We start from the raw sequence: 25,294 nt of genomic DNA on the forward strand, positions 1-25,294 counted from the left end.
TAAAATTGAATCCAAATAGGATTACCAAGAAATGCCAAGGTTTTCATTGTTCATGCATGAAATCAATACTTATAATTATGACCCATGCACAAAACCCTTAGCATATTAATATTGCAATTAATAGTTCAATATAACATACTTTATGGTGTTAGCAAACAGCATTCATATTATTTGGTTTTAACATCAGTATAAGTAATTTTACATATTTATTTTTGAGCAGCACATGTAATTTCTCAAAATTGCTTAGAAGTTGACAAGCACACAATATTATTATTTTGGTGATCCAGGCTAAAGCCTAAGTTATTTATAAGTTGAAATGTATTTGTACTTTTTATAGCTTTTTCCTGATTCACACATTAGTTCTTAATAATAAGTAAATAGGAGGATTAAAATAACTTTTTTTTGTTGCCAAACCATTGATGCATACATGCTTAAAAATAAGTGCATTTTGAAATAATCCTCATCTGTAAATTACATAAAGGGATTCCATATATCACTCAAAGTAAAGAAAACACCATGTCCAATAGAATAAATTTAATGAGCATTTAATAACAATACACAAAACAAAAAATATGTAACATTTAAAACAATGAATACATCTTAAACACCATCACAATGCAGATAGATAATCAAGTCAAGTAAGAACATTTTACAGCCAGGTAACTGGTTACTTCATAATTTTGTGAGCTGGTGGAAGTAAAGGTGGCAAAAAGTTGGTTAAATAAGCCACCACCTTCACAATGTGCTCAGCAATGTGGCTTAAACTCAGTGGCATCACCCCGTCAATAATGTGGTAGTTCTTGATTCTCCCAATTTCACGTTCAACATGTATTCGCACAGAAGCAATGTCCATGGTTTCACGTACTTCACTGGCTGACAATTGGCTACGTCCATTTAGAAATGGCGGAATGTTGAGGCCAACTCCTTCCGGAAGGATGTCCTTAATGTCGAACCCTCTATCAGCCATGATGTTGTCTCCCTTTTCAAGAAGATCAAGAAGACCTGATTTTTGGGTAATTGCCTTGTCTGAGATTTTTCCACCCCACAAACCGGATATAAAAGTTAGAGTACCATTTGGACTTACTCCCACTAACACTTTCAAAGTGTTATGGTGCTTGTAGTTGGACCATGTTTGACTTTGGGTTGCCATTACGCTTGAAACTTCAATAAAGATTTCTGTACAATCAATGATGATTCGTGTTGTTGGGTACTGGTTGAATTCTAACGGCATATTTTTTCTGACAGACTTCTGGGAAGGAAATGGAAATAAGTCGGGAAGTTCATGAGACAAGAAAATAATCCAAGTTGTGAAGATTTTTGAAAAATGTCCTTGAGAAATGCCAAAACGTTCAGAAATGTCCCTTACAAACAACCCAACCTTTAACCTTACAAGCACCATAAACAATTCTTCTTTTGTTGATAATGCCCGTTTTTTCCCAGGTCTGCTTGTACTGTGTGTTTGGTGTTTTGGAGCATCTTCCCCTGACTCACTGCGCCCTCTCCAATAATTAAGTTTCTCACTTTTTGTCTCTAAATATTTAAAAAAAGCATTAAATGTTTCAATGTTTGGAAAGCCTGTGTAGAACATCACTGCATGCTTGTCATCACTTATTTTTTCTAAGGAAAACCTATTGGCTTCAAATTCACTGATGGTTGCATTTAATTCATCAATTGTCTTTTCCAAATAATCACACTTTGCCTGACACGCTTTTAACTGTTCGCTAAGAAGTTCCACGTCTGTGAACGACTTTAATGTGGAATATTCATGGTCACAGTGTGTAGATGATACTGGTTGCACACTAACCTCTGCAATTAAATCTTCTGTTTCCGTTTGGCATGCTTTATCTGCCATTTGAGGCAACTTGACTGCTGTCTGAAGAATAAAAAGGCACAATTAAATACAACAGAATACTCATATCTGTAACAGTTATAGTATCTTATTATTAATCTTTCCGGTGGTTTATAGAGAATTATCAGTGAAATAAAACTGAAATATAATCCCCAAAAGACTTATTTAACGTTATGTTATTTGTTAACTTACAAACTCTGGATGATTGTCTGGCGACACAGGTGCATCCACCATCAGATTTGCTTGGTCCTTGCTTGGCGACAATGGCAGGCGGTTCTTTGGAGGCTTTCGTTCACTGACTTTTGACCAGTTGAAAACTGATGGCTCTACTCCAGGTTCTAAAGTCCATCGCTTACTACCTAAGGCTTTCTTAAAATCTGACTCAAGAAAATGTTCGTGGCAAATCACAGTTCTTGGAGTCATGTTGAACCCATCAAGCCCATCTTGTCTTTTTATTAATGCGCACCAACGTTGCTTTTGTTTTCTGTTTTCTAGAACATGTTTTGGAATGTTAAAAAAATGATTATCAGACAATGCATTCTCCTTGTCATAGCGGCAATTTACACATCCGTAGACACAACACATCTGGCCTCTTCTTCTTGACTGAGCCATGTTCTGAAGAAAAAAACCTTAAGTAAGTAATATGTTAGATAGATCTAGTTCGATTTTTACTTTCTAAATTTAAATGGACATAAATATTCTAATATTAATGGGCCTTATATGGTTTAACAGTAGTTGCAATTAAATGCATAAAGTTGAACTTAAGGAAGAAAACAGTTAACCAATATGATACATATCATTAGACTGGCACATTATATGAAGAAGGCGAAGAAAAATTCAGTTGACATTTCAGGTTTAACACAATTGGACTAACAAAACGAAAACATTTGTCCAGGGTTATGCACATATCAAATAAACACATAAATGTTTACCTAATACGCTTTTTGATGACTCAATCCACACACAATTAATTTCCGAATTCGTACACTATTTTTTTCCATAACCTCCGCGTCTTTGTTAATTTTAGATCTAGTATAAACTATTGACAGGAAATGAACGACTGAAAATGGGAAGTAAATATTTACTGCTAATTCTGACGATGTCGATTTGTGTTGACAATATCGTTACGTCGCCGAATTATCGCCTTCAAAAGCGTGAAGGGTCGAAATCCGATGCGGCGTCGCCTGACACTATCAGAAATGGCATCACGTTTCGCCTCGTTCTGGAATTCTGCGAGTCACGTGACTTCGCGCTCTTATCAATTTCGGCCTATTGTGAAAAGGGTCTATTCGCATGTATGTGGTAATCGATAGAGACGGTAATAAACGCATGTATCGGGGAATCGATAGACTCGGGATTATACGCATCTATCGGGGAAAGGGTTAATTGAATGCTCTTTCAAGGAGATAGCAATGAACAAAACGCGTACCGGTATTTATTTGAGTTGCCTATTTATTTGACATGTGCATATGCGATTAATTAGACTTTAAATACAAAACCGCTCCTGTTTTTCTCGTATCCCTTTAATTAAAATACGCTGCTGTCATTCAGGATAGTTTAGGAGTAAGAAAACAAATTAATTATCACCGTTCAATTCGGCAATCGGCAGAGATGTGTAATATTATCGCCATATAACTAATTATTGAATCATCACTCTTAAATTCAGATCGGTAAATATTCGGTAGAAAGATAAACAGTGGTCAGCTTAGAAATATTTATTGACGGGTATTGTCACGTTTTTGTTTCATTTGCTTATATCTTTATACGATTTTTTTACCGGTTGCTATTTTGGGGGCAGATGGTGATATTAAATGTGTATTCAAATTATACAACATCTGCGCATGAATGACCCATAGCTCCACCCGCTCTCACGTTTCATTCGACAACGTCATGTCATGTCATGTGTAAGCGAGCTCAATGCTGATAAGCCAGCTACCATGTGCACTTCATTAACAACAAGGTCAAGCAATGTCTAATCGGGTACAAACCGGGTTTCGTTCACTGTTCAAATTGCAAACACTTTCATTTAACAAAGAGACAAGTATCAGGGTTTTTTTTAGAGAAAGGGGAAGACGCTGGACGCTGGGTGAAAGGGGAAAAAAGAGTGCGAAAGAGAGATATTAGGGGAAAAAATAAAAACTGTTCATTTCAATGTCTATAACTCATCAAAAGAGACTTGTCTCTGTCCTTTTTGTTCTTAAACACATTTAACAGGTATTAAAGTCAAAGTCCTTAATAAAGTTGCAGGTGTAGATCTAATAATGGGAAATGTTTTCAACTATATTTTTGTACTGGGGCCGGGGGACGATGTCAATTTTGTGATTTCAATTTCATGATGAATGGGTTGACGATCTTGATTTGCTACAGTATTGGAAGGGAAAGGAGCGGCAGCTGCCGATTGTCTACTTTCACTTTCACAATGTTCAATGTTGATTACCTCGGAATCCTGCTGGGTTATAACGGTTTTCGATGATTCTTTCTTAAAAAATGCCTCGATGCGTTCAGTATCTTCCGAGTTCGAATGTTTTATTTTGTTTGTGTAAGAACGCTAATTGTTAGACATTTTTTTCTGTTTTCACGTTTATACCTCGGCTTGCACATAGCCCGGATGAAAATTCGACTGGTTTCCGGTAATTAATTGACGAAACACCCTTCTCGCGCAAGACCGGTATCCAGTAAAATAGTCACATGATTATTACGATTAGTTGCCCAGTTTACATGACGTTATTTAAGAGCTATATTTAGAATAACTGGGATTCCCAGATGTTGTGTGTTCGTCTGGAGAGAGAGAGCGCGAATTCGTTGTTCATGGTGCAAATTGGATAATTGTCGAATGCCCCAAGGAAAAATAAACATTTCTTTGAGAGAAAATATTATATTTTGGTGAAAAATGATATTTTTGGTGGGGAAATTGTATTTTAAGGGGAAAAATTCTGGTAGGGGAAGACGCCGAATATCGGCGTCACTTTCTTAGTAAAAAAAACCCCTGAGTATAGAAAACCAGTCCGGATTAAAATGGCGGATGTTTTCAACGAAATTTTACTAGATTTTTCGCATTTTCGCAATTTAGATTTTTCTTGAGCAAAATTCTCATTAGTTTCGCAAATGACTCAAATGGCGAACGATAGCGCGAGCATTGCAAACGTGTTATTATTGGAATAAATGCTCACTATTACAGGGCTCGCCCTGTCGTTCGCTATTCGCGAAAGTATAGCGAATTTGGCTCAAGAAAAATATAATTTGCAAATATGCTTAAATCTCGTTAAATTTCATTGAAAACATCTGCCATTTTAATCCGGAGTGTTTTTTTTAAAACTATTTTTAGCTCATCTATTTTTTGAAAAAAAATTATGAGCTATTGTCATCACCTTGGCGTCGGCGTCGGCGTTGGCGTTGGCGTCGGCGTCCGGTTAAGTTTTGCGTTTAGGTCCACTTTTCTCAGAAAGTATCAATGCTATTGCATTCAAACTTGGTACACTTACTTACTATCATGAGGGGACTGGGCAGGCAAAGTTAGATAACTCTGGCGTGCATTTTGACAGAATTATGTGCCCTTTTTATACTTAAAAAATTGAAAAATTTTGGTTAAGTTTTGCGTTTAGTTCCACTTTTCTCAGTAAGTATCAATGCTATTGCATTCAAACTTGGTACACTTACTTACTATCATGAGGGGACTGGGCAGGCAAAGTTAGATAACTCTGGCATGCATTTTGACAGAATTATGTGCCCTTTTTATACTTAGAAAATTGACAATTTTGGTTAAGTTTTGTGTTTAGGTCCATTTTATTCCTTAAGCATCAAAGCTATTGCTTTCATACTTGCAACACTTACTAACTATCATAAGGGGACTGTGCAGGCAAAGTAATGTAACTCTGACTGGCATTTTGACAGAATTATGTGCCCTTTTTATACTTAGAAAATTGAAAATTTGATTAAGTTTTGTGTTTAGGTCCACTTTATTCCTACAGTATCAAAGCTATTGCTTTCATACTTGCAAGATTTATGAACTATCATAAGGGGACGGTGCAGGCAAAGTTATGTAACTCTGACTGGCATTTGGACGGAATTATGGGCCCTTTATACTTAGAAAATTGAAAATTTGGTTAAGATTTATGTTTTGGTCCACTTTACCCCTAAAGTATCATAGATATTGCTTTCATACTTGGAACACTCACAAACTATCATAAGGGTACAGTAAAAGGACAAGTTGCATAACTCTGGTTGTCATTGTTACGGAATTATGGCCCTTTTTTGACTTAGTAACTTTTAATATATGGTTAAATTTTGTGTTTCGATCCACTCGAAGTATCAAGGCTATTGCTTTCAAACTTCAAATACTTACATGCTATCATGAGGTTACTGTACCTGGCAACTTGAATTTTACTTTGACCTTTGAATGACCTTGACTCTCAAGGTCAAATTATTAAATTTTGCTAAAATTGCCATAACTTCTTTATTTATGATTAGATTTGATTGATACTTTGATGAAACTACTCTTACATGACATACCACAATAGACTTCACCCAAACCATCCCCCGTGCCCTCCCCCCCTCCCCCCCCTCCCCCTCCCCCCCCCCTATTTTTTTTTTTTTTTTTTTTTTTTTAAGATACCCCCACCCCACCCCCCCCACCCCCCCCAATTTTTTTTTTGATTTTTTTTTTTTAAGATCATCTCACAAATGACCACCACACCCTCACACTATACCCCCACCCCACCCCCCCCCCACCCCACCCCCCCAATTTTTTTTTTTGATTTTTTTTTTTTTTAAGATCATCTCACAAATGACCACCACACCCTCACACTAAACCCCCACCCCACCCCCCCACCCCACCCCCCCCCCCCCCCCCCAATTTTTTTTTTTGATTTTTTTTTTTTTTTTTTTTAAGATCATCTCACAAATTATCACCACACCCTCACATTATACCCCCCCCCCCCCCCCATTTTTTTTTTTAAAACGGTTATGTTTGAAATAACGTCCAACCATCGCACCCAAACGCCCCCCCCCCCCCCCCCGTTTTTTTTTGTTTGTTTCTTTCGCTTTTTTGGAAGATAATGTACTAAATGTCCACAACCCCACACTATACAACCCTCTTCACTCCACTCCTCCCTCCTTTGTGATTGAAAATGAGAGTCCCTTCACCTTTAAAAAGAAAATAGATGAGCGGTCTGCACCCGCAAGGCGGTGTTCTTGTTCTCTTTGTTTCCATGAACAATTTGAAGCGCATATGGTAGCTGGCACATCAACATTGAGTTCGCTATCGGGTAATATTGGGTCATTCATGCGCAGATAATGGAATACACAGTTGATATTGTCGTCTGCCTACAATATAACGGCCGATAGCAAAAGTCGTATAAAAAATAAGCAAATGAAAAGAAGTGTAACACTCAATAAATCATTTGTAAGATGATCTCTTTACAAATTTCTACCGACTATCGATCTGAATTAAAGGATGATAATTAAATAATAAGTAACATGTCGAAGATGTTGCACCTTTCTGTTCTTGATTGAAATTAAAATGTTATAATTACTTTGTTGTTTTTTACTCACAAACTATGCTATTGTAAAGTAATATGTCAACCACATAGTATATTAATTACGTTTTTGCCCTGTTTTCATTTTCTATAGTCAAACGATATGCACATTTTATTTTATGTGCAAAATGCCTACAATTTTTCGGACTGTCGTTATCAAATAAAGTATTTTTCGTTGATTATATTATATTTTCGAAGTTCTTTATATAAAAAATAGACTTACGAATACACGTGCGGTGATACGGACGGTGCAGAAAAATCTTTACCAATTTCCTTTCATGAGGCAGAAGACTTGGAGCTTTATTTGATAATGACCTTTCAGTTTGGTATGTGTCGGAGTTCAATGTCAGAAAAAAAAAATACTAAAAAAATTTAAATCCCTACCTACAAACCCACCCAAATTTACCTGAGTCGGGTTATGCCAAACGATTTACGCACGATTTTCTACTTTGGGTGGAAAATACTTACTCTCTCATTATAACATTTGTACATGTTTGCACTATATTCATTGCTTTTTTCATAATTTAGTACATTTGACAAGATTTAATTAAAATAGAAATGAGATATTATAATCATGAGACACATCTTTCTATTAAAAAAAAGGGAATTTTTGGTTCTGAGAGGGGAAAAAAACAGCCTAGTTTGGTGGGGGAAGACGCCAATATTCGGCGTCTGTTATATAAGGTTAAAAACCCCTGACTCAGTTGCCTATTTTTTATTCCATTTGCTTTGACTCTGAACTTGTTTATAATGATAAACACGGTATTCACTTGCTGCATCTTAAGGGACACTAGTCTCCCCAAATCATTCATTTCCAGAGTTGTCTCCCTTACACCACAAAAACAAGACCTAAATCTTGATCCATTACATTTGAGATGCTCCCCATATTTGATTAAACCCAATGGCATGTGTGTTACAGTGTACTTACTGTTTCTTTTCATTGGTGGATAAGTGACAGCTGGTTTTGCAAATAAAATTCTCCATATTTTTTTGTACCTGTTGATCAAATCTTTGTTATGATTGAAGTCGAAGTCAACAGCAGGTGAAACTTTTCAAGTGTGTCCAAAGTTTTTTGGTATATATCAGTAATGTCATAGTTAGGTAAACAGTGACATGTGCATTGAGTCTTACCAACTTCTTTGTGTACCGGTATGTAAACTGCCTTTGTGTGCCACAGCCTCTTGGCGTACTTGAATTGCCTCAATTTCTTTGTTAGCCCTCCCTGTCGTGACATAAATAATGATGGGTCCTATTGAGGCGTGTGGCTTGGGTGACTTTGATCTTATAAGTGCTGGTTGTTGTCATAAAAGAAAATGGGGATCCATGTATTTTCATTGTACACATGCAGGGTTTTTTTTTACTAAGAAAGTGACGCCGATATTCGGCGTCTTCCCCTACCAGAATTTTTCCCCTTAAAATACAATTTCCCCACCAAAAATATCATTTTTCACCAAAATATAATATTTTCTCTCAAAGAAATGTTTATTTTTCCTTGGGGCATTCGAAAATTATCCAATTTGCACCATGAACAACGAATTCGCGCTCTCTCTCTCCAGACGAACACACAACATCTGGGAATCCCAGTTATTCTAAATATAGCTCTTAAATAACGTCATGTAAACTGGGCAACTAATCGTAATAATCATGTGACTATTTTACTGGATACTGGTCTTGCGCGAGAAGGGTGTTTCGTCAATTAATTACCGGAAACCAGTCGAATTTTCATCCGGGCTATGTGCAAGCCGAGGTATAAACGTGAAAACAGAAAAAAATGTCTCACAATTAGCGTTCTTACACAAACAAAATAAAACATTCGAACTCGGAAGATACTGAACGCATCGAGGCATTTTTTAAGAAAGAATCATCGAAAACCGTTATAACCCATCAGGATTCCGAGGTAATCAACATCGAACATTGACAAAGTGAAAGTAGACAATCGGCAGCTGCCGCTCCTTTCCCTTCCAATACTGTAGCAAATCAAGATCGTCAACCCATTCATCATGAAATTGAAATCACAAAATTGACATCGTCCCCCGGCCCCAGTACAAAAATATAGTTGAAAACATTTCCCATTATTAGATCTACACCTGCAACTTTATTAAGGACTTTGACTTTAATACCTGTTAAATGTGTTTAAGAACAAAAAGGACAGAGACAAGTCTCTTTTGATGAGTTATAGACATTGAAATGAACAGTTTTTATTTTTTCCCCTAATATCTCTCTTTCGCACTCTTTTTTTCCCCTTTCACCCAGCGTCCAGCGTCTTCCCCTTTCTCTAAAAAAAACCCCTGACATGTAATTGCTTACCTTGTCTGGGTGAATTTGGAATGCAAATGAGAGTAATATTTTTTCACTACAGTAGTTTTAGTGTTTGAAGTAGTCAATTGAATAGCCATTAACTCTATTTAAAGTCACTATCACGCTCACCAATACATACGGCTACTGTATTATGCTATATAAAAACATTCGACAACAAGTAGTACCATACGATGGTTAATTACAAAAGGAAGACCCTAAAAACAAGTTACATTGATGTAAGAAGGTTATATTACAAGCATTCGGCAAGTTTTAAGCATCTAAATATCTAAATATCGTTCCACGATGTAATCTACTTTCGCTTTCTAGTGAGGATCGGATTCATTCGGGTTGCGTTCATTTGCATAATTTATACAAGCCATTTTCGCATTCGCTAAGTTCCAGTTACCCAGAATTCATTTTGATTTCACAGAATGATTATTCATGAGAGCTACGTCATGCTTCCGATGCTTACCGTATCCAATCTCGTGTTCGCCCGTAAATGTTCGGATATTTCACGGGAGATATAAATGGAATTATTTGTGGCCACAAAAAAATAAAAACGAGCATTTTGTATCTCGTTAAATCAATTCTACCAGACAACATCTAACGTTGAAATTTTGCATTTTGCTTAAAGGAACATTGATTTTTTTATGGGTTATCTTTATTTAACGAAATATTCGATATTTTTTAGCGTGATTGTTACTTTAAAATATGTTCTGTTTGACCGTAAAACATGTGCAGATCTTTTCGCAGCAATATTATTATTGAAGCTTTATTCCTAAAATTTAAATAGTTATAAATGTATACTTTTTAGATGGTCGCTTAGCGACCGTCTAAGGTGGTTAGTCTAAAATTCAGGTCGATACGCCTTAGCTACAGTACACTCCACGCGTTTTCCCCAATTTCCCTCCATACTCCGCGGGTTTCGACCTGGAGGGAGATTAAGAAAATCCCGCTATACGCGGCGTTTGCATAATTTTGGACGCGGCGGTTAACGATCGGCAAAACTGATAAGCCGACGCGGCGGCCCTCGGCGTTAGCACGCGGGGGAAACTCCGCGTTTTACGAGATAACAATCAATTTAATTTTGTTTGACTTCCTGATTTTCAAATAAAATTACATTTATTAAAAGTACATACATGTACATGTAGTATAATGTTAACAATTAAAAAAACAACCAAGATAGATCGATCAAGACGTGGTTGTAGAAGTAGTTGTTGTTGTAAAGAAAACTCGTTGATTTATGACACACAAAACGTCGTCTTTTAACTAATACTTACCAATTAATATAAACACAGTTTGCAACATTTTTTTTATAATTTAATCCAAAGTTTTCATGTTAGCAGGTGATTTTCTATACTGAACATGTATACAAATGACCAAGGACCCTAAAAATCTCGCAAATCTGAATTGACAGTTTGACGTAATCAAAGAAAAGCCGCTTCCGGTCTAAAGGCATAACGTACTCAAGTAAACACGTTCAACGAATACATAAGGAATGGTTTTAATTGTCGGAACAAAGTAAATTCTCTGCTCGCTAATGCATTGATTTTCTCTTTGTTTGTAGGTTATTCCATTGATTGCTAAAAGGTGGTAACTATTGAGTTGATAATTGCATTTAATATTCACAGTTGTACATGTATTCTTGTTGCGTCGACATTCTAAACAATGTTTACCAGTAATTATGGACCAAATCGGCAGAGTGACATTCACACATGTTAATCCCTTTTGTCAAAACACCGCAGACAGCATTCTACACAATAGGTCAGTAGACAAGCTTTGCGTGTTTTCATAACGTCAAACACTTAAAATCCAATTCTGCCCAGATGTCTTCTGTAATCAGTTTACAGTACAATTAGTGTTAAAAAAATTACTCTACAAAAATACCGTATCGATAAAGATTCGGCGTGTTCGATTTGAAATTATTTTAGAGGAAATATCAACTTATTCGAGATATAATTTCGTTAATAAATACCAAAGAAACTTTTAACCGAAATCAACAATGTTCTCTGCGCTACAAAGTTTGTATAAAAAAATCAATATACGCACGCTTTGCAGGAGTATACGTTGTACCTTGACCTTGTACATTGCAGCATAATTTTCGCGCGCTTTTGTCGGGAAATATACATGAGGACTGTATATTGGAAGCATTTGTAAACGTCGTGTTAACAATTAAAAATCGTAGTGTGTTTCGGATTACTATTTGTTATTCTCATTTGGAAATTTTACGGAACATTTATTCTTGTGTCATATGTGTTGATTTAAATATTAATTTGTCAAATGTATTATATTAGACTAATTCATATTGTAGACGTACCTGTGAATTAAAAAACATAATTTTTATATGTATTAATTTTCTATACAATTATCTTTTTTATACATGTACTACAGTATTTAAACAATTTATTATAACAATGTTTTTATTTTTTGGCATGCCCAGTAGCACACTGCTAACGCGGCGTTGCGCGGCGATCACTGATTAGAACGGAAAGTGTCTGCATTTACCGACTAGCCTAAAGTAATACACGCCGCGGGAATTAGCGAACGCGGCGTAACGCCGAGCGTTTTATCGAGTTCACCTCGCTCTTCCAACGCCGCGTGAACACTCGATAGCAGAAAAAAACCCGCGGAGGGAGCGCGTTTTTTGGGGAAAACGCGTGGAGTGTACTGTACTAGGAGCCCAATACCCGCTTACTACGCGTATCTGCGCGAGAAAGAGTTGTATAATTTATGCAAGAGGTTTGAGTTCTCCAATTATATTCATTCACAAATGGAAACATGATATTAATATCATGTTAAATGCAATAGTTTCGAACGGTGCTTTTATAGAAAAGAATCAATAAACAATGATCGTATTGTACGTGTCGCGGAGTAGATTGTTTATGAATGAATAAAATAGTCCACTTTCTGCAGCTATTGTTTATGAATGAATAAAATAGTCCACTTTCTGCAGCGTCTTCATGACGTAGTATTTTTGCTCAGTCCATTTATAATATGAGGCTATTTATAGATGCGCCTGTCGATAAACAAAGGAAAGTCCACGGGCGATAACAACGCAATAGGTTACGCTCTCACATACACCTCAATGACGTAGTACAGGTCGTAAATTGAGGCTATTAAAAGCGCACGGGTAGAGTTTTATGTGCACTTTTTATCCTCCTTATTATTTCATAGAAATAACTTAGACAAAATAAAAACAACATGCTTTTTGGACGTTCTGAAAGCATAGAAAGTATGATGAAAATGGTAATGAGAACTTAATATAAAGAAAATTTGCAGTCACTATCCAGGGCCCTCAATCTATCAAATCTGCCGCCGAATTTCGGCGGCAGTCCCCCACCTGAAAAGTATACGTTTTTCCCCTTTTGTTGGGAAAAATTCCCGCTAAAAAACAAGATGTGTCTCATGATTATTGTATCTCAATTCTATTTCAATTTAATCTTTTCCAACATACTTTATTATGAAAAATGCAATGAATATAGTGCAAACATGTACAAATGTAATAATGAGAGAGTAAGTAAAAAAAATCCCCCAAAAAGGGAAACGCCACAAAAATTCCCACTCCTAAGGGCTGCGGACCCCTTCCCCCAAAGTAGTTTGAGGGCGCTGAAGTACAATTGCCTTTGTCAATTTCTCACAGTACCTTAATACCTATTTAAAGTTTTGGCATGGCTGTTCTAGATCCCATAGTTGTTCTGCATACTCAGAATGTTGCTAAGGTCAAGCTATGTTGGATTGTTTTAATATCTTCCTGCTTCATTGTCAGATCAACTACATGATTTCTGATAATTAATGGATGATCTGATATAAAACTAACAAAAAATGAGTCTTTAGTATTGTCTGTGGCGTGAAGGTTGAACTTGATATTATGGCTATCATGCCTGTACATATTATGTTCTGGCTTTGATCCATTATATCATAATTCACCTTGACAGGCTTATTGTGCATTAACAGGAAGGTAAATTAATGGCATTTATAGAACGTGCAATAAATTTGTATTCATAGTGTTATTTATATTATTTACTTTTCACATTTGATAGGTGTTCTGAAAGCAGTCTCTATTCTGAGATACAATTAGAGTGGCTTTGTGTGAATAATGGATTAAATCTGATACAAGAACATGTTGTTTTTGCATCTCTTAAGCTCTCTTGACACGCAGTTAATAAACTCAAATTAGTTTTTTTTATGAAGATTGTAGAGATGGTGCTTGGTTGTTTGATCAAGAATTGTTAAAGAACAATGTTTTCTCAGGGCATGCTCTGTCATAAGTCATCTTGCGGCTGTTCTTAGTACTGAAATTAAGCATTATGGCGTATTGCCATTTGATGATGCAATAGTCTCAAGGCTGCACTTACTCAGGAGTCGATAAAAAGCCACTTAAATGCAATACTTGTGTTATTGTGTAACTGCAATCTATTTGTCATTGCCTGCAGTGCATGCTTTGTTCACTCGGTCATATTTATCAGTATCTGGTTTGTATTGGAAAAAATGGCCTGAACATTCACCATAGAAAATGTCATGAATCTTACATGAGAAAATGCCTTTTTGGTTATTGTTTGCCAATGGTTAATATGTTTTATGCTCACAACCTTTGTCTCTTTTTGATTGAAAGGATTCAACTTGAAGTCTTTTTGTATTTCTAAACTTTTTTTTACAACTGATTAAAAATGGTTAAAAAGTTCTACTTAGTAAGATCTTCAAAATATGTGCTTAATCAGAGTTAGAAACATTTTCACAACAGTTTCTCACCTTTCTTTGAGTTCATGTGTTTTCTCTGAAAATTAAAAAGGGCTAACCAAAAGTATTATAGGCCATGGCAGGTCGGCCAAAGCAAATTTTTATCCCAGCTATAGTATTCTATATCTAGAGGAAATGCTTTCCTCAGGCCATTCAACGGGGCACTTCAGTGTCAAAATCAGATTCCCCAGGGTGCTTCAGTTCTTTTCTTCAGTTTTTGCATCTAGCCATTATGCAAAATTTGCAAAAGTCTGCCTTCTTTGTCAATTTGTTGGAAGGTTATGTACTATCTTATGTACTATCGGGATTGTTATTGGGAAAATTTACCAGAATAATGCAGTTGGAATGAAACTCATGCTTGCTTTTAACAAACACAGATGCTCTTATATCTGCGTCTTTGTTTTATTTCCCAATTAAGCTTTGAATATCCAACGCCCTGCAGACATGCCCTGAAGACATGCCCTGCAGACATGCCCTGAAGACATGCCCTGAAGACATGCCCTGAAGACATGCCCTGCAGACACGCCCTGCAGACATGCCCTGAAGACATGCCCTGAAGACATGCCCTGCAGACACGCCCTGCAGACATGCCCTGCAGACATTCCCAAAAGTGCTTGACCGGCGGACCTGACCAACGTTTTTTAAGGCATTGAAAATGTTCATTTGCGGTCCAAACGTCCGGTAAATAATTAAAGAGCAATAGTTTATTTATTTGATACAATTAAAACATGAAAATAAAAGAGAGTTTAAATGAAATATTTAATAAGCAGTAAATATTACGTAGTACATTAAAATAAAAAATGTTGTTAACGTTCCTAAAATGTTACTGCGCATTCGCAACGAACACTTTCTCCCATGCGAGTAAGTCAATAGTTTTTACAGCTAAAACAAAAATACGTTCTGCAACTCAGATTGTTGTAATCGGGGTATAAACAGTTCGTTTCTTATCAAATTCACGCTTTATAGTGCTTTTTCATTGATTTATATATCTTTGTGACCAGTTTGTTGACATTTGTAGTTAATTCTTGAGTTGTCATCTAATTCACGACCAGGAAATATTTGTCATTGAAATTTTCTAAATACTGACAATTGCTTTGTGCTTTTAAAACTTAGTCTGTTAAAATATGTAATTGATATACCACATGTTTTCTGTTGTTTACCACATATTTTCTGTTGTTTAAGGTACTTCATTTATTCCTTACAAGTATAAATGTGATTTTGTATATAAAAATAATTTATTTACATTCTTCAGTCCAGGTTTTTTTACCTTATATAACAGACGCCGAATATCGGCGTCTTCCCCCACCAAACTAGGCTGGTTTTTTCCTCTTTCAGAACCAAAAATTCCCCCTGAAAAAAAATTTTTTTTTTTTTTTTTTTTTTAATAGAAAGATGTATCTCATGACTATAATATCTCAATTCTATTTCAATTTAATCTTGCCAAACGTAATAAATTATGAAAAGAACAATGAATATAGTGCAAACATGTACAAATGTATTGTAATAATGAGAGAGTAAGTAAACAAATCCCCCAAAAAGGGAAACGCCGCGAAAATTCCTACGTGCACAATTTTTCCCCAAAGTGGAAAATCCCGCGTAAAATTTTCCCCACATAAGGGCTAAAGGCCCCTTCCCCCACAACCCGAAAAAACCCCTGCAGTCACTGTCACAACTTGAGCTATCAGTATCTGAAAACATTTGTTTTAACAGCAATTTTCATACCCAGGGTTTTTATGCACCTAGTGCTAGGGTGGCATATAGCAGTTGAACTGTCTGTCTGTCTGTCTGTCCATCAGCCTGTCATGTATGTGTATCTATGGAGCTGCACATTTTGAGTGGTAAAAGGTGTCATCCTTCAAGGTCAAAGGTTAAAAAAAACAAATCCAAGGGAAGTAACAAGCTTTAAAGGGAGATAATTTCTATTTATCATTGGGCAGAAACAAATTATTTTTACAAGGGAAGTAATTTTTTTATAATATCGCTTAAAAAATATTACTTCCCTTGTAAAAATTATCTGTACCTGCCAAATTAGAATTTTTTTAAAAATAAATCAAAGCAGCGCAGTGTTCTGACAAACACATCTTTTGTTTTTTACTAAGAAAGTGACGCGGATAGTCCACGTTTTCCCCAACCAGAATTTTTTCTCCTCAAAAAACAATCTTTTTTAGCATTTATTTAAGCTTTAAATTGCATATTGTTTATTTTGATATCTTATTTATCCATTGCAATACTAGCTAATTTTCGATGGTCGCGAAAACACGTTAAAATAGAAATAAGCGTCTGCGGAGTTGGATTAGAATGTTTAGTTTGCGGTTCCTGTTAATTTTTGCAAAGTCATACGGAACATTTCTAACTTTATCGCTGTAAATCTTGGTAGAAGAATCCTCAAACTAAACGTGCTAACATCGGAGGCGTTAGCTATATAACATAATGGATAAAGGGAAGTTGCTGATGGACACAATACGCAGCAGATGTGTTTTCCTCCGCATACTTCTAATACTCCCTTCAACCCAAGACTACATCCAAGTTTAATAATATGTGTCTTGTTCTGAGGAAACTGGGCTTAATTCATGTGCATAAAGTGTCGTCCCAGATTAGCCTGTGCGGACAACACTTTTTGCTTTAATGGTATTTTTTAGTTTGAAGGAAGTCCCTTCTTACTGAAAATCAAGTTTAGGCGGAAAGTGTCGTCCCTGATTAGCCTGTGCGGACTGCACAAGCTAATCTGGGACGACACTTTACGCACATGTATTATGCCCAGTCTTATCAGAAGAAGACACATATATCTAAGCAAAAGCTAAATATCAGGAAAGCGCAGCTGTAAATCAAAATTCCTCCCAGCTTTTGTGTGTCCAGTAAGTTTTTTGGGTCAGGGTACTGGCACATACTCCTGGTTCTCACATGATGCAGGAACTTTTTATGCCCCCCAGAATCGAATGATCGTGGGCATAATGTTTTTGGCCTGTCTGTCCCAAAACTTTAACCTTGGGTAAAGTTTTGTGATAACTTTTGCAATAATGAAGATAGCAACTTGATATTTGGCATGCATGTGTATCTCATGAAGCTGCACATTTTGAGTGGTGAAAGGTCAAGGTCATTTTTCAAGGTCAAAAGTCCAAGTAAACAATCCAAGGGAAGTAATAAGCTTTAAAAGGGAGATTATTTCTAACCCTGCCAGATGATATATTGAAATATTATTTCAAAGCAGCGCAATATGGGGCATTGTGTTTCTGACAAACACATCTCTTGTTAACTTTGAAACATACACGTTGACTTTTAGCATCATGACTAACAGTTTTACATATCTCAGATTCTTGAAATTTTCTCTTGAAATAGTTTCTGGAGTTTTATTACCTGCCATTAAGTTAAAAGAAATAAGAGCTTTATCCTGTAAACAGAAAAGTTCCTTAAAGATTTTTCTGTATCCCTTACAAAAAATGTAAAAACCTGTACTGTTCTTAAAGGGGCCTTTTCACAGATTTTGGCATTTTTTAACTTATTCATTAAATGCTTTATATCGATGAATGTAAACATTGGATCGTAAAAGCTCCAGTAAAAAATCAAGAATAAAATTAAAAAAAGGAAAAGAACATTGCCCGGAACAGGTTTCGAACCAGTGACCCCTGGAGTCCTGCCAGAGTCCTGAAGTAAAAACGCTCTAGCCTACTGAGCTATTCCGCCGAGTACACGTACTTGATGTAATTTATACCTTATATAAGCAATCTTCGTAGTTTCACAAAATTTAACGACAAATACAGAACTCTCCAAATTATTCAATCGTTTCGCGTTGCAACGCTTTATAGTTTTTAGGTTTTTAAATCGTCAAAAGATGCATATAATGGCTATATTAGACCATGGTAATTGTTCAGTATTACTGTTTCCTCACAAATATCATAACTAAAACGAAAATTTGCGAATCTGAAACAACTTTTTTCAATTTTGTCAATTTACCAAAGCGTGAAAAGATCCCTTTAATGAATGCCTATTATATCCTGCAAGTTTGAATCAATTTTAGATAACAGTTTTTAGTCTCTATCACATCCAAGAGCGTTTATGATAAAAACTGTTATCATATTTCAGTGAACTAAAGAGTAAAACTACAAACTGTAATTGGACGATATATATGTTGTCTTTAATATTTATAAGTATTAAATAATCATTAATCCAAAAGGCTACAATTAAAGTAATCATGATTATATTGGTTTATTCCATTAGCAACATGATTATTCATGGGGCTAAACACATTTTGCTGTTGGTCTGTTTTGAGGTATAAATCCTCAACGACAAAACAAACAAAACAGACATTGAATACAGCAGGGTGTGTGTTTGGTGACCTTAAATTATTGAATAACCTTTTGGTCTTTTAAAATCAAAGGAGTGCTGCTCTATTGATCGCTGAATTGATTTAAAAGCTGTGAAAATTCCATTCAGTAGAGCGTAATTGCAATATTTACCACCTTGGAGCTAACTTTCCATGATAATAGTACAACAATATTGTGAACAATTAAATTCCTGCTACTATATAATTGATAATAAATTTGTGGTTGCTGGAATGATAAATAGATACAATATTTTCATTACCTGGTGTATTGTTTACAGTAACACTTCCAAATCAGACAAGACAGTTTGCCTGCAATGTTTAATTACACTATGATTAAATCACCTGACTACAGTAATTGTGTGATCTAACCACAAAATTCATTAATAGGGGGAGTGATGACTGTTGGTTAGTCATTGTTTGTGAGCTTCTGTTTTTGTTAGTCTGCTTTCTGTATTGACTGTCTGGGGGGTTGTTCAAAATAGCAAATAATTTATCTCCAGAAACTATATCAGGAGAACCAGTATTGTTCTTATCATCTACTTAAATATAAAAAAAAACTATCAACATGATATTATGACAACTTGGATCACACCTTCGGAACTGTCAATTCAAAGCGTGTGGGATGGCTTTAGACAGTGTCCTTGTAATTTATGTTCATAAATCTTCAGGTCTATGATGTCTGGACAACCATGACCTCACCACTGGGGGATGTGAATAGTAAACAACAGTGTTGATGTTTGATCATAACAGAAACATCACTTGTGTGTGTATTGGGGACCTTCAAACTTTGATCTGTCCTGCAAACTTCAGGCTTGAAATTGTCCCCTTGTACCAGTGACTTTAGTATGGTGTTCTACATTTCCTGATGAAACAAAATAGTCCTTCCCTGCTATTTGTCCTGTTTGGTTAAATGCTAAATGTCTAAAAATACAAGCATGACCTTAAAACAACCTTTTGTGATATTCATGTTCAAACGTTGTGTGTTCACTTCTGTTCTGTATATTTTACAATACATAATAATGCCAGATGAAGTTGTGTTTAGGTGCAGGTTCCAGACGATTCATTCACCAGTAAATTTTGGAAACATTCAGAGCCATATATGTCACTGTGTGCACACGTTCTTCCCAGAGAATTGCACTTTAAAATGTTGACTAACATCAAAGTAGGACATTAAATGTTTGGCATCGTATGATGTTTGCAGTAGTATTTTACTTTCAATCATGCAGAATTACTTAGAAGCTTGTATTTTGCTTACAATCATGAAGAATTACTGAGGTACCTCCTGGCTTAAAATTACCAGTTTTACAAGAAAGATTTACATAAACTCTTCTGTTGTAAACAGTGAATAGAAACAGTACATTACAAACATATTTGGCAATTGCAGAAGACTGTGGATATAAGTATTCAATGTATTGGTCAATTAACAATGAATAATAACAAACTGTCAACTGTTCCTGTACAGTTTCTGTACTTGCAATAGCAGGTGATAGGGCCAAAATAAAAAATAGGTCAGTTTCTGGTCTCCTTGGGAAAAAAAACAGGGTTGGTAGGTAGGGATTTTATTATGCCCCCCTTCGGAGAAGAGGGGGTATATTGTTTTGCACATGGCGGTCGATACATCCAGAGCTACAGATAAGCTTTTTGGGGTAATTGGGTAATACCCTTCAAAATAAGAATGAATTGGGTAATGGAAAACGTGATTGGGTATCCAAAAGTATGATGCCCGCTCATATCAAAAATAATTGGGTATTTGTACCAAAACAAACAAGTGAATTGGGTATTTGCAATAAAACAAGAATTTAGCTTCTCAAAACCGTACCTACATAAAGTCACTGTTATGTATTCAATCGCAGTATAGGTTGTTCCATCTTTCTGCTATCAGATTCAACAATCTGAAGACAAGGGAATTTCTCAACCCACTCATCGAATGTGTTTCTACTTGTTTTTGTTCCAGTAATATGGGCCAGTACTTTTGTTTTAGAAACCCAACACACCCCATCATAGGGGTTTGGAACGGTATTGTGGTAGTATAATATAGTGTATTTTGACCGAAAATGCCCCAAACAAAATTCATTATAGTCATCAACTATGCCCATTGCAATTGTTTTTGATATTTAGATTAATTTACCACAACAAAGGAATCTAAATGTTTTTTGTTTTTTTTGCGCAACTTTTCGTCTGCCTCGAGACGCCATTTTGTTTGACTCGCATTTGTTATCATCTAAACGATTGGTAAATACGTTACCAGATAAAAACAAGCGCTTGTCGATTAAGACTCGATTCAAAACGGCCAAAACAAAACGGGATTTTTCATTACGCATAGAAGGCGGCTCGAATTGGGTATCGGCGATTTGTTTTGCGTACCGGTACGCACAGATTTTGAAAAAATTGCGTATCCACCTATTTTTTATTGCGTATTTACGCAAATACGCAGCTTATCTGTAGCTCTGGGTACATCGGTCCGTCCGATGGTTGGTCCATCCACCAGATGGTTTCCGGATGATAACTCAAGAATGCTTAGGCCTAGGGTCATGAAACTTCATAGGTAGATTGATTATGACTGGCAGATGACCCCTATTGATTTTTCAGATCACTAGGTCAAAGTTCAAGGTCACAGTGATTCGAAATAATAAAATGGTTTCCGGATGATAACTCAAGAATGCTTAGGCCTAGGATCATGATATTTCATAGGTACATTGATCATGACTGGCAGAGGACCCCTATTAATTTTCAGGTCACTAGGTCAAAGGTCAAGGTCACAGTGACTCGAAACAGTAAAATGGTTTCCAGATGATAACTCAAGAATGCTTACGCCTAGGCAGTGTTTTTCTTTTCATTCAATGGAAAAATATATATATTTCTAAAAATTCCCAATGGAACAAAAAACAAAATTTTTTTTTTTTTTTTTTTAGATCAATATTTTATTCATCTCCCATCCATATAAGATCATCCTTAGTAAATATAATAATGGGCACACTTGGATCCTCAATTTTGAAGCATTTGTGAGTAAAACAACAACAATACTAATTTCCCAATGTTAGTCAAAACGCAGCGAATTTTCCCAATCCAAAGGGACCCGGCCCCATTCCCAAATGGTGAAAAAAAACACTGCTAGGATCATGAAACTTCATAGGTACATTGATCATGACTGGCAGATGACCCCTATTGATATTAAGGTCACTAGGTCAAAGGTCAAGGTCACAGCGCCTCGAAACAGTAATATGGTTTCCAGATGATAACTCAAGAATGCTTACGCCTAGGATCATGAAACTTTATAGGTGCATTGATCATGACTGGCAGATAACCCCGATAGATTTTGAGGTCACAAGGTCAAAGGTCAAGGTCACGGTGACCCGAAATAGTAAAATGGTTTCCGGATGATAACTCAAGAACGCTTAGGCATAGGATCATGAAACTTGATTGGTAGATTGATCATGACTCGCAGATGACCCCTATTGATTTTCAGGTCACTAGGTCAAAGGTCAAGGTCACAGTGACCAGAAATAGTAAAATGGTTTCCAGATGATAACTCAAGAACGCTTAGGCCTAGGATCATGAAACTTGATAGGTAGATTGATCATGACTGGCAGAGTACCCCTATTGATTTTCAGGTCATTAGGTCAAAGGTCAAGGTCAGAGTGACCCAAAATAGTAAAATGGTTTCCGAATGATAACTCAAGATAGCTTATGCCTAGGATCATGAAACTTCGTAGGTAGATTGATAATGGCTGACAGATGACCCCTATTGATTTTCATGTCACTAGGTCAAAGGTCAAGGTCACGGCAACCCGAAATAGTAAAATGGTTTCCAGATGATAACTCAAGAATGCTTATGCCTAGGATCATGAAACTTTATAGGTACATTGATCATGACTGGCAGATAACCCCTATCGATTTTGAGGTCACAAGGTCAAAGGTCAAGGTCACGGTGACCCGAAATAGTAAAATGGTTTCCGGATGATAACTCAAGAATGCTTAGGCCTAGGATCATGAAACTTGATTGGTAGATTGATCATGACTCGCAGATGACCCCTATTGATTTTCAGGTCACTAGGTCAAAGGTCAAGGTCACAGTGACCAGAAATAGTAAAATGGTTTCCGGATGATAACTCAAGAACGCTTAGGCCTAGGATCATGAAACTTGATAGGTAGATTGATCATGACTGGCAGAGGACCCCTATTGATTTTCAGGTCATTAGGTCAAAGGTCAAGGTCACAGTGACCCAAAATAGTAAAATGGTTTCCGAATGATAACTCAAGATAGCTTATGCCTAGGATCATGAAACTTCGTAGGTAGATTGATAATGGCTGACAGATGACCCCTATTGATTTTCATGTCACTAGGTCAAAGGTCAAGGTCACGGTGACCCAAAATAGTAAAATAGTTTCCGGATGATAACTCAAGAACGCTTATGCCTAGGATCATGAAACTTGATAGGTAGATTGATCATGACTCGCAGTTGACCCCTATAGATTTTCAGGTCACTATATCAAAGGGCAAGGTCACGGTGACCCGAAATAGTAAAATGGTTTCCAGATGATAACTCAAGAACGCTTATGCCTAGGATCATGAAACTTGATAGGTAGATTGATCATGACTCACAGTTGACCCCTATTGATTTTCAGGTCACTATATCAAAGGTCAAGGTCACGGTGACCCGAAATAGTAAAATGGTTTCCGGATGATAACTCAAGAACGCTTATGCCTAGGATCATGAATCTTCATAGGTACATTGATCATGACTCGCATATGACCCCTATCAATTTTGAGGCCACTAGGTCAAAGGTCTAGTTCACGGTGACCCGAAATAGTAAAATGGTTTCCGGATGATAACTGAAGAACACTTATTCCTAGGATCATGACACTTGATAGGTAGATTGATCATGACTCGCAGATGACCCCTATTGATTTTTAGGTCACAAGGTCAAAGGTCAAGGTCACGGTGACCCGAAATAGTAAAATGGTTTCCGGATGATAACTCAAGAACGCTTATGGCTAGGATCATGAAACTTCAAAGGTACATTGATCATGACTGGCAGATGACCCCTATTGATTTTCAGGTCACTAGGTCAAAGGTCAAGGTCACAGTGACAAAAAGCATATTCACACAATGGCTGTCACTACAACGGAGAGCCCATATGGGGGGCATTGCATATTTTACAAACAGCCCTTGTTTTGTTTTGGGGGGTGGGGGTACTAAAATGGAAGGCTACTAAAGCTTTTAATAAGAAATACATGTGTATATATATGCTTTGTTTGCTTGATATTACATCTTATATGAACAAAAATGAAACAAAAAATCTTAAAAAAAAATAAAATTTTTGGCGACCCCAATAAAAAAATGAGGGTCGGCGCCAATCCGGGAGACACACTCGGGCGACCCGAAACGGACCTTCTTTTTTGGGGCGGGGGGGCCTAGGGCAGGCTCAGGGGAAAATTGACATGTTCATTATCTTAACACTCTGTATGACTATCAAGTGTTTCCAAATGGAATTGCTTTTTATGCCCCTTAAGGTGGGCATAATTAAAGTGATCGCACTGTACGTCTGTCTATCTGTCCGTCACACTTTAAAAAAAAATGCTCATAACTTCTATGTTGCTTCAGATGTAACCTTCATATTTGGTATGCATGTGTATATGGACAATGCCTTTCCAAACACACAAATTTTGACCCCTTTGACCTTGACCTTGAACTTAGGGTCCATGTTTAGGTTTCAAAATCCGCGTTAACGTTTAGAAAAATGCTCATAATTTCTATGTCCCATCAGATGTAACCTACATATTCAGGGTTTTTTTTTACTAAGAAAGTGACGCCGATATTCGGCGTCTTCCCCTAACAGAATTTTTCCCCTCAAAATACAATTTCCCCACCAAAAATATAATTTTTCACCAATATTTAATATTTTTTCTCAAAGAAATGTTTATTTTTCCTTTGGGCATTCGACAATTATCCAATTTGCACCATGGACAACGATCTCGCTCTCTCTCTCTCCAGACGAACACAAAAAAGCTGGGAATCCCAGTTATTCTAAATATAGCTCTTAAATTACGTCATGTAAACTGGGCAACTAATCGTAATAATCATGTGACTATTTTACTGGATGCCGGTCTTGCGCAAGAAGGGTGTTTCGTCAATTAAATACCGGAAACCAGTCGAATTTTCATCCGGGCTATATGCAAGCCAAGATATAAACGTGAAAACAGAAAAAAATGTCAGTCACAATTGGCGTTCTTACACAAACAAAATAAAACATTCGGACTCGGAAGATACTGAACGCATCGAGGCATTTTCTAAGAAAGAATCATCGAAAACCGTTATAACCCAGCAGGATTCTGAGGTAATCAACATCGAACATTGTGAAAGTGAAAGTAGACAATCGGCAGCTGCCGCTCCTTTGACCTTTCCCTTCCAATACTGTAGCTGATCAAGATCGTCAACCCATTCATCATGAAATTGAAATCACAAAATTGACATCGTCCCCCGGCCCCAGTACAGAAATATAGTTGAAAACATTTCCCATTATTAGATCTACACCTGCAACTTTATTACGGAC

The 25,294-nt window shown here is 36.5% G+C and overlaps 1 protein-coding gene and 2 long non-coding RNA genes across 6 annotated transcripts in view; 1 reads left to right on the forward strand and 2 right to left on the reverse strand.

Moving 5' to 3' along the window:
* The window catches only part of LOC127867518 (uncharacterized), a 49,121-nt gene extending 29,977 nt beyond the window's left edge, over positions 1 to 19,144 (reverse strand). Inside the window, exon 1 of one of the 2 annotated variants that reach the window (XR_008043529.1) lies at positions 19,000 to 19,144. This is a non-coding gene — a long non-coding RNA (uncharacterized LOC127867518). Of the gene's footprint in view, positions 1 to 15,685; positions 15,751 to 18,999 lie in introns of those variants that run through there. The other variant, XR_008043531.1, reaches the window with a different exon arrangement.
* On the reverse strand, positions 520 to 3,059 carry LOC127867509 (uncharacterized). 2 transcript variants are annotated; one of them, XM_052408705.1, is made up of 3 exons: positions 2,935 to 3,059; positions 2,042 to 2,464; positions 520 to 1,873 (listed from the first exon to the last, which is right to left on the reverse strand). In XM_052408705.1, the coding sequence occupies exons 2-3, from the start codon at positions 2,459 to 2,461 to the stop codon at positions 668 to 670; spliced, it is 1,626 nt and encodes a 541-aa protein (XP_052264665.1). In that variant the 5' UTR covers positions 2,462 to 2,464; positions 2,935 to 3,059; the 3' UTR covers positions 520 to 667. The 2 variants fall into 2 exon arrangements, with proteins under 2 accessions (XP_052264665.1, XP_052264664.1); XM_052408704.1 differs by lacking the exon at positions 2,935 to 3,059 and adding an exon at positions 2,782 to 2,902.
* Positions 8,348 to 25,294, forward strand: part of LOC127867517 (uncharacterized) — a 64,321-nt gene continuing 47,374 nt past the window's right edge. The window contains exon 1 of one of the 2 annotated variants that reach the window (XR_008043528.1): positions 8,348 to 8,425. This is a non-coding gene — a long non-coding RNA (uncharacterized LOC127867517). Of the gene's footprint in view, positions 8,440 to 25,294 lie in introns of both variants that reach the window. The other variant, XR_008043527.1, reaches the window with a different exon arrangement.

This window comes from Dreissena polymorpha, chromosome 2, assembly GCF_020536995.1.
Source record: "Dreissena polymorpha isolate Duluth1 chromosome 2, UMN_Dpol_1.0, whole genome shotgun sequence".
Taxonomy (NCBI): Eukaryota; Metazoa; Mollusca; class Bivalvia; order Myida; family Dreissenidae; genus Dreissena; species Dreissena polymorpha.

Coding starts and splice junctions, on each gene's coding strand:
- LOC127867509 (XM_052408705.1), bottom strand. CDS start 2,461: ATGGCTCAGTCAAGAAGAAGAGGCCAGATGTGTTGTGTCTACGGATGT. Junction 1,874..2,041: donor CAGACAATCATCCAGAGTTT/GTAAGTTAACAA, acceptor TTTATTCTTCAG/ACAGCAGTCAAGTTGCCTCA.